This window comes from Buteo buteo, chromosome 14 (assembly GCF_964188355.1).
Source record: "Buteo buteo chromosome 14, bButBut1.hap1.1, whole genome shotgun sequence".
Classification (NCBI taxonomy): Eukaryota; Metazoa; Chordata; class Aves; order Accipitriformes; family Accipitridae; genus Buteo; species Buteo buteo.
The window spans coordinates 31,481,340-31,499,067 of record NC_134184.1 but is presented as its reverse complement, the minus strand read 5'-3'; the positions used below and the strand labels follow the sequence as shown (position 1 = coordinate 31,499,067).

At 43.9% G+C, this 17,728-nt stretch overlaps 1 protein-coding gene across 2 annotated transcripts in view; it reads right to left on the bottom strand.

Annotated features, from left to right (window-relative positions):
- Positions 1–10,487, bottom strand: part of RB1 (RB transcriptional corepressor 1) — a 78,555-nt gene extending 68,068 nt beyond the window's left edge. For both annotated transcript variants that reach the window (XM_075046217.1, XM_075046218.1), the window contains exons 1-3: positions 10,286–10,487; positions 9,826–9,943; positions 793–905 (exon numbers count right to left, since the gene is read on the bottom strand). In XM_075046217.1, coding sequence (XP_074902318.1) covers positions 793–905; positions 9,826–9,943; positions 10,286–10,386 — 332 coding nt within the window. In that variant the 5' untranslated portion in view covers positions 10,387–10,487. The remainder of the gene's footprint in view (positions 1–792; positions 906–9,825; positions 9,944–10,285) is intronic.
- Between the last annotated feature and the right edge of the window lie 7,241 nt (positions 10,488–17,728).

The following is a 17,728-nucleotide window of genomic DNA, read 5'->3' as shown; positions in this document are numbered from 1 at the left end:
CATGAAGAAGTCCAGTCAAAACAGACGACTTCCAGGAAAAAGGATATTCTGGGGCTACGGCCATGACGTGCCCAGCATTCTGCCTTAGCCTCCTGCCCTAGAGCACTGAAAGGCACACGCTTTCGACACACAGCACAGTTATTAGGCAGATGGCACTGGAATTCCTTCTTAGATGAATCCAACACAAGGTATGCCTATTGCTGTTGCCACCTACATTTACCTTAAAAGCAGATATTGTCCTATAATCTTAACTTCTGTATTATGAACTTAGCGAATATACAATATAACAATAACAATCCCCTAGCAAAAAGCACGTGCAAAAGTACAATATCTAGACTGGCATTAAAATGTTTGAAAAAGAGCAGCCTGCTGGCAAACTATTGGAAGAGTAACATTTTTTTCCACTTCTTGATTTAGCCCAGGCCTAATGTTGGAAAAAAGGTTTTATAGAAAATCTTCATACAGGGAAAGAAAGGAAAATATTTTAAGTGTAATTTACACCAGCTTACATTGATGAAGACTTTAGGTTCAGCAAGAACAAGAATCAGCTGTGTGATACAATCAAAGCCAATCACAGTTGAATCAAACAAGTATCATTGCTCCCCCAGCTAAAATACAGTAGCAAGACTCCTAGTTTACAGAAATATTGAGAATTCCCATAAGTAGCCTTCACTTTAAAATCAACTAGCCTGATATGCACAAAGATTTACAATGCTTTAAAAACATCCTCTTTTTAAAAATGTTGACTAGTTAATTATTGAAATCTAAACTCACACACTTCAATTCACTTACCTTATGCTTATACTTTTCAGAAGCTCTGTGAAAGTGAATGTCATTTCATCCAGATCAATTGCTACAATAAAGATACAGACTCCCCATGTTTCCTTTTTCTTTTTGTTATAAGCCTGTTAGAAAAAGAGAAAACAGGTTTTATTTTTATTATGCAATAAAAGTGGGTAATAGATGGAAAGCATTAATTTGTCCAAACTAGATTAGAAACAGTAAAACAAAACACCCTCAAGCAAACATTTGACTATGATAGTCAATTATTTGATAACTGAAAACCATTACAAGTTTTATGTTACAAATGAAAGACCAAACACTTCAAACTCTAGGAATAAGAGTGCAAGATCAATTTTACCCATACAATTCAGCAAAGCCTCAAAATAGCTTTGGTTCCACGGAACGTTTATGCGAAGCAGAAGCCATGTTGTGGGGTTTTTTTAAAGTTACTATATTTGACCATAACAAGACACTGAAGGTTAAGGAATCAGGGGAGAAGCCAGAAGAACGAAATATAAAATCCTTACAAGGACAGGCAATAAATACTCATGAACTTTATTCTCCAGCTAGGTCTCAACCACTTATCACAGCTGAACCACAAACCCATCTCTTTGTTTAGTAAACCATGATAGGAACAAGCACCTTTGGGCAGTTTTCTACCATACATCTACACTTAAGGTCTGTCTTCTACTGCTCAGGAGTAAGGTACGAGCTGTAACCGATCATCCTTCGCCAAGAAGGAGTCATCCCACAAAGACACACATGCCACCCACGCGGAGTTCACCCTTGACGGTTCACAACCGAGTCCCTTGGAGCTGGCCGGGCATCAGTTACAACTCCGGTACCCCTCCACCATAACTGCATCTCAAGGGAAAACCTCTAAAGAGTGATGTTTTGTAAAAGCATGGAAGAAAAAAAAAAAACAAACAACACTTAAGCAGGTATACCACAGGTTTTGGAAACAAAGCTATTTTGAAGACAGAACTAGGTGTGGGTGCAGTCCTGCAAGACCCCTAAACCAGCAAACTCATAAAATACTCTTTGGATATTTGGCATCCTTGTGAAGAAATCTCCAACACCACCCAGGCCCACGGCCGCAGCAGCAAAGGAGCAGCATTTGAGCATGTCCCTCAGCAGCTCTAGGTCTGTCAAAAATTTTTTTTTTTTTTTCCCCCTCAATTGCTCTGCTTCTTTCTTGGGACCAATGTTTATACCTTCACGAAGACCAGCTGGGGGCTCCTCCAAAGAAAAGTTTCATTGGTTTGTGCAATCGATAAGAGTTATAGTACAGGCTTGAATGCTAAAGTAACCAGACACCTTCAACAACATGGTAACTGTCCGTTATTTATGTTACTACTTTCTTTCTGCATTGCTATTTGAGTGCTTCTACAAATCGTGACACCTCGTACAACAGAAAATTATTTTGAAAGAAGCTATTAACAGACTGAGATGCATGTGATGATACGTAAAGGAACGGATATTAATATCAAGTAGTCACTGTCTCTGTTTATTGGAAACCCTCAGTTTTTAGATGTTTTCTGTACCATCGTATACCACTAGCAACTTGAAGGTGAGGCAAATAATTGCTCTCGAGGGAGTTTTGCACAGAAGAAAGGCTTTGCCAAGAGACGCACTCCCACCATCTCAACAATCTTTTGCTGACAGGTACAACAAGCTACGAGGCACACAAGAACAAAAATGTCCTGTAGGATGGGGATGTCTGTTTTCCTGCATTCATCTGTCTGTGATGCGCTGTAAAAAATTTTGAAGGTTAAGGCTAGCTAGCGAGCTACCAAGGAGAAGGAGGACTACTCGCTTACCGAGGACACCACTGCCACTGGAGCTGGCTGACCTTGTTTCATAAATAAGTTCCCTTCACTTCATGCTCCTGCAAACTCGCACCATGACGTTGTTCTGTAAATGCAACATCTTGTAGGGCAGGAGGACCAACTGCTGGAAAGTTGTGAAATCATTCCTGGTTTGCTGCCTACCCAAACAAGCCCAGCTCTCCTAGGCAGCTTAGCTCTACCCTGGGAAGATGAATGCTTGAAGGCTATAGCAATGGTTTAACTGGTAAGAGCGAGGTCTGGTTTTGCAAGAACAATCTTTAAACTCCTTACCCAGCATGGTTTGGAGTTACAACTCATTTATTTCTACCATTAAACAAGACAGCAGCCTGTCAATCCACTAGATTCAAACCATTACAGTGAGTCAAACTCTAATATCAGGACTAACTCCACATCCACTGCTAGGGTTACAGGATGCGTTGGGCTCCTTCTCAACCAGACAGAAGATGTTGGATGACTGCTGGCCTAAAACAAAAGTTACACAGAACCCAGGATAAACAAATAGATTGTGATTTTTTTCTAGTAGCAAAGAAAAGGTGAGCAGCACCCGAGCGTGCCGCCTCTTAACATCAGCTGAGGCAGGGAGGGAGGAGAGGAAAATGTGAAAGAACACCAGGCTGGGACTATCCCACCAGCTACTGCTGGTTAAAACACCCATCTGCTCATACCCATGCATGAAGATTTTAGTGATTTTAATACATGAAATATAAACATCATGGGGTAGGAGAAGAGGAGAAGAGTTAAGAAGAGGTCTTCCTGACAAGTCAGAGTCCTGAATATTCTCCTCTTCATACCCCTTCTCTCCCAAAGCTCACAAACATTTTTCAAGTTCTTTCCTACACAAATGAGTTAATGCTGACTGCAGAACAAAAATGCAGCAGCATCACCCCGTTCAACTATTTTGCCAGTGTCATAACTCCAGGGGAGCCAATCCTATGACACAAATTAACGGTTTGTTTACAGCCAAAGCCAGACGATTCATCCCAGATGGACTTGAGGGCATGGGAATAGACGCAAGACAAATTCACAGCCAGAAGTTCGTTTCTGAGGGTTTTCTTCTTGACCGCAGTCTGACTTAAGATCTTTGTTGATACAGCACCACTACAGAAAACAGGCAGGACAACGGCTCGACGTTTCTCCTTGGCCGCCAGTTCCAATAAGATGACTTCTAGCGATCTTATTTCAACTTACTGTGAATCAAAGCCCACCAATCACTAACTAAAAGATTACTTAGCACCTAATAGTCTACATAGATTTCCTTCCTTTTTTTAATTTAGGATTCTGGGGAACGAGTGCTGCAAGTTTGGGCAATGTAGGTCAGTTCTGTTGAATCAATATAGGTTTCTGTAGGAAAAGATTTAAAACTCTCACAAACTCTTTCAAAATATTTCTCTCTCATTCTGGACTTACTGTTACTACTATTTAATCTATTTTTAGCAGATCATCAGTTTGCCTAATTCTAGGGAAAACAATGTGGAGGAGTCATAGGCTTAAAGTGCTCATCAAACTGAACTACTGTGAAATGCGATTCTTGGCTCTCTTCTTTCCAGATGTTGCAAGGTGTTAAAGGCAGTAACAGAAATAACTTCTGTTCTCTACCTCAAGAGGTTCTCCAGTGCTAAGCCAGTCACGAGGAGATGGTCACAGGAAGTCTCAGCTCTAGTTTGCAGTTAGAGATGTTTATTATTCTGCCAACACTGATAACAGTTTTGATGACAGCCTACGAAAGTGATCCAGGAATAGAAACTTCCAATGATGTTGTGCAAAAGAAGGTCAAGAGAAATGTACATGAGAAATATGCAAACGCAGATGGGTATTTGAATCAAATGGGATATAGGATGTCATGACATAAATAGCAAAAACCTGATTTTTGAAGGGGAAGAGGTGGAATTTGTTGGCTCACCAAAACCTCAGCCACCACGTCCTAATCAATATAGGCAACTAGCTAGATGGTACAAGAAACATTCACAGATATGTTTATGATTACAGGGGGGGAAGATGGCAGGAAAAAAGAATCAAGAAGCATTCACGATAGAAAACTGATCAGAATTAAGACTTGTAGGAAAAATTTCCTAGAAAAAAATTCTGAAAGCGAATACTGTACCCACTGTCTGCATATAAGAAGTTCTGCGTAACGACAGTTAGATCCTCCATTTTTCAGCAATAACGGTTTTAAATTTTCTGTTGCACACTGTTGTCTGGAATGGAAGATTACTATTAGTTCTCAACAGATTAAATCAAACTCAAACATAACACTAGCTAAAAGTAATGGAAGTCAACAGAAAGCATTGAACTGATGAAAACAGTTCTTCTGATATGAAAACTTCCCACTACACTTCTTTTGCAGGTAGCAAGACCAGAGGGGACAACAGTCTTTTCCCAGGATGGGCAGATGATGAGTAAAAGAAGAAACTGTATGCCAGTTAGCTGTGCTTTTAAAGTGCAAGGGCACAACACACACATGCAATGCACCTGCTACTAAGATACTGAATACGACCAGCAAGAGGCCACGGTGATGATTTATGTTTGCTTCCAGACTTTCAGTAGCTCTTTGTTTTTGTTTAATAACAGAGGATCCTAAAATATCTGTTATTTTGCTCATCCACCCAAAGCTCCAGTGGATTCAGGTTCAGTTTAGCTGCAGTTCTATAAATAAGAAACAAAGCCCTACAGACAGAAAAGACTTTATTAGCTCCTATGTGTTTCATGCTTTTGACAAAAGCAAGAAGCCTCTGTGTGCCTTTTAACATGAGGATGAGGTGGTTTACCAACTACAGTGTTTTCCTTTTCATCAGAAATTACAACCAAGAGGAAGTGATTTAATTTAAATGTGAAATTTTATGGATTGGGAACACTTGACCTGCTCATCACTAGCTTTTCAGCCTATAGAGAGCAACCTTGATATATTTAAGAACTCATCATTTCATTCCTCCACTTTAGCTACAGTTCATCGTTTAAGTTTTCTTCACTAAGAACACAGTTCAACTCTCACGTGAATCAAGTGCTCTGCAGTATCTGCATACCAGTGTAAGCCACCAGTTGGAGATAATTTCAGAATGTAAGATGAGCAATTACAAACAAGGAAAGATGAGAGAAACATCTTCAGATGCTAGAGACTTTGGGGCGGGGGGGGGGAGTAAGGCAGCAATTAATACATTCTCACATCCATGGGGCACAGAATAATTACCACTGGCTTGAATTATAACACAGAAACAGATTAGCGTAGTACTTGGGGAAAAAAAAATCATGAGCAAAGAAAGTTAAACTAGGAAGGATTAACTATGCAGACTGCAGATCTTTCATCATCAGAATTTTTTAATAGTGGGTTAGACAGGCACTTGATAAAAATAACTCAGGAATTCACGAGTCTGAGCAGCAGCAGCAGCAGAACAGTGGGCCACATTTCCCAAACAGTGCTATGAACAGCAAACAAAAAACAAAGCGCCTGCCCATGCACCACATCCTACAGCAAGTTGGGTTGATGAGGTTGAAGCACACCAGACCCTGTGCCTCAAGGTCCTTGGCAGACTTCAACTTCTATCAATTTCCTAAACCACTTTAATTTTTGTTGCAGAAGTTCGGTTCCAATTTAGTCACTGTGTCATCTGCTCCTTATGTTGCTTCTTTCCAATATATTAAGCAACAATTCACTCAAGTTTCTTTTTCCTGCTTACATCACCCAATATGCTACTTCAGATTCTCATTTTGATGTTCTTTACCAAAACAAACAGTAGCAGAACACAACAAAGCCCTGAACCTTTTCCTAACAGTATTAGTATGACTTCCAGGACCTCTCCTAGTCTTTCTTACACCAACAATCACATGCTGCTCACCAAAGCACATCAGTAATTCCACTAAGTCTATTTACTCCATCTAGAGTTTACAGGCACTATTGATTCATAACACAGATTTCAGGACAGTTATAAAAAAAAAAACCACAAGTACAAGAGAAGCAAGCATCAGAGCCAATTTTCTAAGTCAACAACTGTCAGTGTAGAAGAGTTTTGAAATTAAGACGGTAAAAACTACAACTCTAAATCAAATATTTTGCTTATCTAGGTAGCTTGGTTTGGTAAACAAGAGATATGATAGAAAGAGCAAAAGTCTTTGTATGTCACTAATGCAGCAGCTCTTATTTATACATACACTTCCATGTTTACAGTAAACTTGCGCGGGAGTTCACCAGATACAAAAAGAATGTAAAATAAAACATCTTTCTGGTCATGCATTGGGTACCTTCCTTTACACCGTATACCAACAGTGTTGATTCAGTACAGCATTTCTGGAACCAGCGTTTGGGGTTTTGTCTCAGAGATTTCAAGTTATGATTTTATTGCAGAAGAGTGTAATTAAACTCTGGTTGTCATAGAGGAAAACTTTACCACCATATTTAACAGACAGTCGTAGTGGTTTGAACAATCTCTCTCTGCAGGTCTAGTTTTTCCAGCTACAAGTCAGCCTCAATTTTCCAGGAAGATCGTGTACGCATCTCTCTCTCCTGTCACTTTCCTCCACACCTCTCACAGGGGTTCAGCTGTGATAGGGTGCAGCTGTATACCCTTGACTCAAATTGCTGCAGAAACAGGTAAGTTGAGAGCACTGGAAAAAAAGCTGCAGTGCAGAGCTATGCAAGATAAGAAAGGTGACATTTCAGACAGAAGTGGGATCCCTGGTAGCTCAAAGATTCAAAACAAAAAATATCAGCGTGGAAAGGTGTGACATGCTGAAGGAAAAAAAGCAGCAAACCAGCCAGTTTTGGTGGTGCCAGTGGCTTCAGTGGGTAATAGCACAGAGGATTCATTCCAGGGAGCAGCAGACACCAAGCCTTCTCCTCCTGACTGATGCCTACCTGGCCAGCAAAGGCTGTTTAGGTGTCTCACTGAAGTGCAGGCACACTTCAGCTGATAGGTCACTACATTGCTAGGAGCAATCTTTTGTGTGCATGCGCCAAAAATAATTGCTTCGTATTTTTAAGCTGCATATACCTTGTTTGCAGAGTCTCTTTGCACATGGTTACATGTACCCTAAGTGACCTAAAAAGGAGAGTACTAGGAGATGTTTTCCCTTTAACTCACTAAATATTCACTGAGAAAGGATAGAGCAGGTGCTCAGACTAGGTCCAAGCCCACATTTGCACACTGAATCTCTGCCTGTTACCACAGTACCTTCTGTCTGGGCCACGCCGCTTCCTAGTTAGCGCTGTGAGTCCCCTCTACGTCCTCAGAGGCTTGGCAGGCACAATTCTGAGATCAACCACAAAGAACAAGGCCAGTGTGCCAGGGAAAGTATGGTTTCAGGTCTTTATGCTCTGTAAGTGCCTTGAAAGTGCGATCATTAGATGCTGCCTCTATTTCTATTGGTGGCCTGATGATTTAAACCTTCCCCAAGTCAAGCCAACTACAGGGTTAAACAGAAGTGTTCTGGTAGGTATTTGTCTCAGCTGGTGTCCTGCTATTTCCCTTTTTGCTCGAGAACAGAAAGCTGCTACATAAGCAGCTTCTGTTCCAGTTCAGAACTGAACAGGTTAGCACTGAACCACATTGTTTAAAACAGAGGCAGCTGGTGCTTGCAGGACAAACCCTGGGACAGACCTGCCAGCGCATTACCTTTACCAGAGGAGGAGAAAGGAGCGGGCATTTATATACAGCCTCCTCCTGAGTCCCTGCAACCTGAACCAGAGCCACCCTGAGAAGCTGGGCTCCCCATGATAACAGCTTGACTCAGAAAGAGCAGCAGCAATCGGCCAGGTTGTTAATTCGCTTGACTTCACACTCAGGTGAAGCCTGCACTGGTCTCAGGTCCCCACGGAGGCACGTGCTTGCCAGCTTCCTCACTTCCACACCTTGCCGATACCTCCAAAAGTTTGAGGAAAAGGCCTTAGATTGAACCACAATGTAACGCAGACTTTCTGCTACATGCTGAAAGGCTCTTAGCATAGGCCTTAAGTGCAAGACAATAAATATTATCTGTATGTCACAATGAAGTCCTTGCCCTGTTCTGGCCAGGTAAAGGAGGTAGGTCACCTTCAGATGCTGAAAGGAAGGGTTTCAAACACCCTGTATCTTATCTGGCCACTGCTAAGTAATGATCAGTGAAAACAAAATTCCACCTGCGAGTGAAACTTGCAGAAATACACTGAAACCTGCCTTGTTTTTTTCACTCAATAGAACTGACTGCTTCTGTTTTAGTCCATATAGAGGAGTTCGACTATGCTTTTAAGTGAACGTTCCCTGGGAACATCCATGGCCAGAAATTGTATCTGTTACTGAAAAAGCTGTACACAGTCTCTCTCCCACACTGTTACTGTATTGTGTTGCAAAACTCAAATGCATCAAGAGCTGGTATACACACACTGCAGTTTAAAACCCACAGACAATAAGGTATTACTAGTGACAGCATAGCTGCGGCATGTCAGCTCAAGCTGCAGAAGAATAAGGAGAAGTTGCAACAAATACATGGATGCTAGCCCACATGGTGGGAATAATACCCCAACGAGGTATTCTGAATCTAATTCAGGTCTGTATAACAAAGCTTTGGTTGTGATTTAATTGTATTGTAGCTGTTCCCTGAGTCAGCTTGTTGAGACAGCAATAATACACTGAGAAGAAGGGGAAAAAAAAATCAGGAAAGGACATAACATTTTACTCTGTTTACACATGCCCAATGACTAACTTTGAACGGAAATACCTGAATGATAAGTACATACAGATTAATATTATGCAGTAGGAAAAAAGTTTAAGATTTCTCTGCAATAGTCATCTCCAGACACTTTCTGCAGCCTCAGAAAAAAAGGACGCAGCGGGAAGAAATACAGAGAAACACACGACGAGATGACCTGCATAAAGCCAACTCAGACATATTTGAAACAACCTGCGGCTTGAAGGATTAGCTGATGACATGGTGTTGTTTTCTAGTGTCATTTATTAGTAACCTAAAAGAATTCTTGTGTCCATGCCTTTACTGGAAAACATTAACAAAATAAGGGAGGTATCTAGAAACCGGTTTATATAGATGTGCACGTGGCAACCTCCAACTTCAGCCTAACTGCGCTTGGAAAAAACAAACCCACACCACACAACCCTTGGCTGCGGGACACTTGGCCCCCAGTCTGGCAACGTTACGGGCTGATATTTCAGCTCAGGCACGCGACTAGACCCCAGAACGGAGATCCAACTCCCAAGCAGCCGGTACTCACCGGAGCTCCATCTGCAGCCGTTAAGCTCTCGTACGTCTTCCACGCCTTCTCCCTCACCCTCTCCGACACCTTCAGAGCATCGCAGAGCCCGACGAAGTCCGCTTCGCCGATATCGAGCCTAAGGGGTGAGAAGATGTCAACGGCGGGGACGACAACGGCGGGGACGACAACGGCGGGGACCCCCCCCCCCTCCTCCTCCAGTACACCCACTACCCACCTCAACAGCTGCCAAAGGGGCACCCTGGGGGTGACAACGACCCCCCTCGGGGTGACAACGACCACCCCCCCCCCGGGAAGCACCACAACCCCTTCCCCCGTGTCGTCCCCCCCCCACCCCCAGGTACCTCAGAGACCCCCAGGTGCCTCAGAGACCCCCAGCAGCGCACCCCGGGCCTACCACACACCCCTCACCCCCCCCCCCCCCCAACGACGGTCCCGGCCCGGGACGGGGACGTTTTACCGTGTGGGGGCGGTGGGGACGGGAGCGGAGCCGCCGTCAGGGCTGACGCGTTGGTTCCTGACGGCGGCGGCCGCCGCCCTGCGGGGGGGCTTGGGCGGCATAGAGGCCCACGGGGGGGGGGGCGTTAAGGCCCACGGGCGGGCGTTAGGCCCCGCCGCCCTCAAACGCTCCGCTCTCCTCTTCTCGCTGCCCGCCGCCCTCAACCGCGGGAAAACTGCGTCACCGCCAAACCGCTCTGCCGTCACTTCCGGGCCGGCTGCCGCTCCCCCACCCCACCCACCGGCGAGGAACGGCGACCGCGCCCTCCGCCCCCCCCCCCCCCCAAACACGAACCGGCTCGGCGCGCCTGGGGAAGAGGGAAGGGAGGAGCTTCCCGCGCTAAGCGCTCAGCCAATGAGCGCGCGCCTTTCCTCCGCGCTTAGCCAATGGGAGGCGGCTCCGCTGGCTGCGGCCGCCGGTAATTGGAGGGGGGGGAGGGAGGGGCGGGGCTTAGCTCCCTGAGGGAGCGGTGGGATGGCGGCGGGGAGGGCTCTCCCTCATGGCTACGGCGGCGTCTCTCGCCCTCCCGGACTCGTTTTTCGGTTTTTTTTTCCATTCACAGCTGGAGTGAGTCAAAGCTGGGGACGCAGCAAGAAAAGGAGCGGCGGTAAACCGACCGTCCCAGGCGGTGACCAGAAGGGACGTCTCGGTGAGGTGGTCGATGCCCCTTCCTCACAGAACGAGCACTTGCAGCCTCGGCGTCAGGCGTCCTCCGGGGTCCTTCGGTCACTCCAGAGACGATAGCCTAGCTCTTTCTGGTATTTCAGGTACTCAGCAACCTGGAGGCGGTCGATACGTCTTTTCTACGACGTGGGCAGAACCATAGACCTATATACATAAAAATAACTAACTATAGGCGTGCGGAGCAGGACAGAAATTGCAAATCCTTCATGACCTGACGTTCATCCGAGTCCTAACTAAAATACTGCTTTTAACGCTCTGCATTACAATTACGCTTAACGTTAAGAAATTCTCCAGGCTTTGGGCATCTTCTGGATTTTAAGCCAATTAATTCAGTGCCCCGATTCACAGGTCTTAAAAATCTGCTCTATTGTCTGCAATTGCACAGCCACGTTTAGAAGGCAGATCACTTCTGCAAACGAGCACATTTATTTCCAGATTTTTATGATGACAACTTCTTAGAAAAAGCAAAAATATTTGTATGTAAGGACTCTTACTCATGCACATATTTATCATTTGTCTGTAAAGCAGCTGGTTTTAGTGAGATTGCTGTCAAAGCTCTGGATTAAAAAAAAAAACAAAACAAAACAAACCATGAGTAAACTATGGTATACAATAAAAATTCACTAGTATTTTTAAGATTCACACACTTCATTCATTCGTTCAGGCTTTTTCTTCATTAACTTATTTGAAAACAGGAGAACAGTCTATTTGTCTGGTTCGTAATTAGAATTAAACCAGTTACAGTAAAGTGAATACAGAACAAATGGGCTTTCTAAGGCAAATCCAAGTACGTGAACTCCAAATGAAATGTTCGAGTTGTAGACTGTAGTGGGATTTAGACATTCCTTATTATGATTCTAGTAAAACTACGACAGTAACTTTACCCTGCTTCTAAGCACATTTAAATACTTCTTGTAATCGGATGATACCAGATGCTGTGGATGATAACAGATGCTCTAGGACTGCATGTTGTCTACAGTTGAACCACAGACAACCAGGCACATCTACCAGCTTGGAAAAGTAAGCTAAAACCCTAAACCACAGATGAGTCCATTGCCGTCTCCTCACAACTGGCTTTAAGAGCACAGGAGAATTTAAAATGGGAGCGAAGCATCTCGGAAAACTTGGTCACAGCCAGTGGAGACCCTCCCAGCTGTCAGCAAGAAGGAAACACACCCTCCTGGGTAGCTTCCCTCACAGCTGCTTTAGCTGCTTTTAGGGCCAGGCCCTAGATCATCCAAACGATAGGCAAAGCATTTGTGTTGCTCTGATTACTCCCTGTGCGTTAATGCTTAGGGAACATGATATCCTTTTAAAGAGTTGACAGCCAGCCTCAGTGTAAATACTAATTTTCTAAAATTGTTAGCGCACCAAGCACCTTCTCAAGTCAAATTTTATGCACCTTTTCATCAAGCAAGGCACTTAAGGCTCCCCTCCATAAGCAGGTACAACAAAAAAAATAATCACAGAATGCTTCAAGTTACAACTGGAGGGAGAAGGAAGGAGGCAGCAGATAAACCTTTAGTCCTCCATCCCCAAGCCTCAAATGGAGTACCTACATCTAAACTGCAGTAAAAAGACTTAACGTGTATGTATGTACTTCCAAAGAAAGGCACATTCATGTGTAAAACTATAAACTGCTGTGCTTTTTTTCTCCCATTGTTAGATATACTAATTTGAATGTTTTAATTCTGTATTTTAAAATGTCTTCTTTCAAATGGAGCCTTCGGACTTTTGGAATAAAATGACGAAGGAAAGAAGAAAAGCAGCCCTTACTGGGGAGAAAAAAAAAGGAACAAAGGAAGCACTGCAAGGTCAAATAAAGTATTAATGATAATTTCTCATCTGACCTGACAATATCTTTATTCGAAACATCTTTCTACAACAGCTTTTAAAGTGTAGGTCATAGACAGATGGCAGTCTGTGAAACATTGCCCAGTCAGGCAGTCCTGACTCATTGTTTCCAGCTGCTACACAATCTTAAGTAATTTTATTATCTTAATTTTTTCACTTGAAACTGTTGCTATAGTTTCATGGTAATTGCCGGTGGGAATAGAAGTCATGCTTTCATTGCAAATGAAACCAAGCCTTTTCATTTTGACTCTTACTGCTCAGATATGGTAGAAGCTTGCTACTTTTTTAGTTTTCATAAAAATGAAATATTTGTGATGGGGAAACCTGATTTCAGTGCACCTCATGGTCTACCAAGACTAGCTGCTTTTACTTCTACGTTATCACAGACCTCTATCACTGAAGTTACAATTACAGTAACATCAGTTCTTCTGGAGATGCATGACAGAAACATATGCACTACACCTACTATATTGGGAGCTTCTGGGTATTAGTCCAAGTACTAAATATTGGCAGAATTTTTGCTTGAGTAAAGGCCATAGGCTGTAAAATTCATGGATTATATTCTGGAGCTCAGCTGTCCCTCTCAAAGCCCCAGCATAAGCGCTAACAGGAGCGAGGAGGTGACGGACCTGCCCCAGCTCCCTGCGGGCCAGCTCTTCTCCAGCTGCTGCCCTACGGGCCCCAGGCCTTACGAAGGACATCTGCGGAGCAGCACCTGGAGAAACGGGTGGAATTCGGTGATGGTCTGGCTTCAGGAGCGCCCCGGGGACCGTAAGGCCGTGGTTTGAAGCAGGCATTTCCCACTCCCCAGCATGACCTCCCCTGGTAACGCTGCTGCAATCACACCGGCATCAGCTCTGCCTTCAAAGTGGGAAATTACCAGTGTGATGGGGTGAAGCTGGCTGGTTGTACTTCTTGTTGGTGAGCCTGGCCCCTAATATCGTTGTATCCTACATAAAGACTCAGTTCAAATAGGAAGGGTAAAAACTATTTCTGAAAGTTAGTATTTCTTCAGTGACATAAAATCCATAGGGATCATGACAAACCTCAACACGTTTCTCTCTAAACAGAGAAGTATTTGTTAGGTGCTGCATCCTTTAACAGTTCAAAGCCTCTCTCTCTATATACACATTATTAATACAAAGAATACTTTTCACTCCACATTTATACACATTCATGACTTGCTCTTCTCAGAGCATTACACAGTGCACTGCTGGAGTCTCAGATACTAGAGTGATGGGTTTAAGGCAGGAATCTCTGTCAATAAAGCATTTGACCAAATTGGTAGTGGGATCTGAAAGGACACTCTGACTATTGCCACTGGATGGAGAAACATCTGCAGGTATATGGCACCTATATGCAAACCCCCAGATTTGTGCTAGCATTAAGGACCAGGTTATTAAAAAATAAAATCCCTGACTGATGCGATTTATCAAACAAAGCCTTAGTACAAGTGCAATTGCATCAGAAGAAAAACAATCATTCCCGCTACAGCTTTCCTCGCTCGTGGAATGTGTCCGGACGCGAGCAGAAAACCTGCCTTTGTGCACACAGCTGCATCACGCCGCGTGCTTTGTCACACAGCCGCCGTCCTGCGCGTCCCCAGCAGGCAAAGCGCTCCAAACCCCGGGCATCCTGGCGCCCCCTCCGCAGGGCAGTTCGTTTTGGTTGGTACTGCCAAAACCGGTAACGAAATAAAGGTCAACAAACCAACCAACCACAACCCTCTTATTGCTTGCAATTATGGGGCCACATTAATGACCCCGTTACAATCCCTCCCTTCCTGTCCTGCTCGGTCCCAGGTTCTGCTTCCTCTCTCCGCGTGAGAAAGCGTGCTCCGGCACGGGCAACACCCTGTCCTGCTGCTGGCAGTCTCCCCAGCGAGGACGTTTCCCTTGCCTCCTCCTCCAAGACTTCCTAAGCCCACAAGAAGCAGAATATGCGCTACTGGAAGCAGTTCTCGGGAAACAAATTAAGTTTAACCGACAACCTGAAAACCAATTTAAAATTAGCAACCGTAGCCTATAGTGAGCAGTCAGGAATTTGTCTGAATTAAATCTACCTGTGATCTTGGGGTTTTTTTCTTTTTGTTAAGAGTGCGCCTAAGATGATGACGTTCTTTACCAAGGCATGGCAGTAAAACACCCTAATTAGGTGAGAATATTTGTGTATGGTATTTCAGCAAAACTCTTAGCATGAAAACAATGCCATAGGCTCTTTGATGGTGCTTCCCCCGTAACAGTAAAATATCCTCCTACAACCAGAACAAACAATGCCAGCAAGAGTACAGCTTTGCTGCTATTTCTAAACCGCAGGCTTCTGCTAACACAGCCGTGTCAGACTTCCATCCTCCCACGCAGCTCACACCAACAAAAGCGTGTACCCACCTTTCCAGAGGACAACGCTACTCTCAGTTGATGGCTTTGATGAAACCTCTGTTGGCTTCCACCGTTCTGCTTCAGCTGGAAACTATCTTCTTCAAAGAAACGGATCCAGCCCCTCCTTTTGGTCTCTGCGAGCGCAGCACATCTGTGCGCGTCGCTTCAGGTAACCCCGCAGCTTCTCCTTGTACCAGATAACCAAACTCTTGCATTTTCTGTCCTGCAGGCCTTCAGTGTTTTCTTCTCGCCCCGTGGCTCTTTCCTAAAGCTGCAAGACTTCACCTAGAGGAGGAGGAGGGAAAACTCGGCGCTTTCTTCATGCTTTGCAAGCCCAGATCGCACACGTCGGCTGGTGACAAGACCCTTACCCGTGCAAAGACCTACTGATCATCAGAGGCTGCTTGGGACCCACGAGATGCAACACAGCCCCCTCCACCAAATAAACGCGGTGGCATAGGACAGTGGCACTCCTTTGATCTTCCTACTGCAATGACAAAGTGTGCCTCAGCAGTAGGATTCCTTTTCTTTCTTACAAGGAGTTTTAAAAATATTTGCAAAGATAATTGTCCAATGAGGTCATTCTTACGCTAACCCTTTTCCAGAATTCACCAGGCTAGAAATGTCATTTTCTTCAGTACAGCACAGCTATGTTTGTTTATTGTACTCTTTTTTTAATTTAAAAAATGAAAAAAGGAGAAAAGCCCAAGCAGCTCCTAGAGCTAGGTTTTTTCATTAATTTGCGTCCCATGCTTCACTGACTTTTTGTCTAAGAGGGCAGGAGTTCCAGTGGGAGCTTTTCCTGCACTCAGGGTGTTTTAGGTCTTCTTCCCACATGAACTGCCTGGCATTTAATAAGACACGAGCGCATGCTAGGAGCTTTCCCTCAGTACACACGAGTTTCTCCCTCCTTCCTCGCACTTATTTTCACACTACTGATAGAAATAAATTTCCTTTTGCCATCCAACAGGCTTGAAAGTTATTAGGGACACGGGCATGCAGCATGATCATACAAACCTCCCGTCTGTAAGAACAAATCTATTTCTCCCTCCCTCTGCCACCCCTTCAGCAGCCTCATTTGCTGGTGTCTCCGTTAAAGATCACAGTTTCTTACCGAGTTTTCTTTTGAAAACAAGTTAAAGACGATGCCAGGCTTACTTAAATATTAACAAGTTTCATGTTAACTGATGGAAAATAGGAACGGTACGCTCATGAAAAGGTAGGAAACGTGCTTAAAAGTACTTCAGCGTGAATCTCGTGTCATACAGGGCTCCAGAGAAGGCAGCAGTAACCCTGTCCTGACACATATTTGACCTTCGTTGCACGCACACAATTGCAACATCCTGAACCTCTGCTCTGTAGCTGGAGTTTTCCCAGCGGGTTTTCCTGCTTGCTTACATCTATACCCAAGTGTAGCTATGTAAATGTAATTTATACATGAGCATCTAACCTATATCTACGCGAGGCTTTATTTGATGTTCATGACTGCCATGTACCATCAAGAATGGATTAAAAAAGGCCAGCTTTCGGAAATTAACAATTAGACTTTTCATTTTATATATAAAAGGCACCTACACTAAGACTAAACTCTAAGTTAAGCCAAATGCACATGAAGAAAAAAAAAAAAAGTATTGTGTATTTAAGAAACTTCCTTTAAAACAAATTATTTTATCTTGATCCAAACATTGACAATAGCAGGAAGCTGGATGATAGCATGTTTACAATTGTATAATAGCTCCAAAACCAGTAAAGCATCCTCCCACTATATTAAGAAAAGATCCTTTAAAAGATGAAAAATAAGATCAGCCCAAAGCCTCTTGACTTCATTAACCTAAGACAAAAGTTTTGGACAGCTATGGTGCGTATTATTTAAAAACTGTTTTAAATGCTATTTTTTTTGCACACAAACACGCAAATATGCTAGTAAACATTCCTACTTTCCTGATGAATCAATGCTTAAAATTTGGTCAGAAAGACATGTCAGTTCTCGTATCGTGGAAGCTTAGAAGTGGATTTTGGGGGAGATCTTCCAGTCTGTTTTTGAGTATTACTCCCCTTTTTTCTCTCCCGTAACTTTTCCTGCAACCAGCTTCGAAACGGCAGGTACTACGATACATCTGACCCTGCACTCTCCCCTACAAAAGCTGCCGTTATAAAGATCCCAATCACACAAAAAAATTCAAACTTGCTTTAAGAACAGCAGTTTTAAGTGTAAATGGCATGACACAGAATGGTATGAGGGATATGCGAGCTAGCTCCAGATTAACCGGCAAAGCCCGATGGCGCAGGCTGACGGAACGCCGTGAAGCCGAACAAAGGGAAATGCAGAGTCCTGCGCGTAGGGAACGCTCCCGGCTCTCGGCTGGGTCAGCCTGGCTCACGGCACGCTCTAGATGATGTACATCGTTTGACAAATGCTCAGGACAGGGATTTCAGACATGAACAACATGTTAAGTCAGCTTTGGATGTCCACTCTGACTGTATGTGT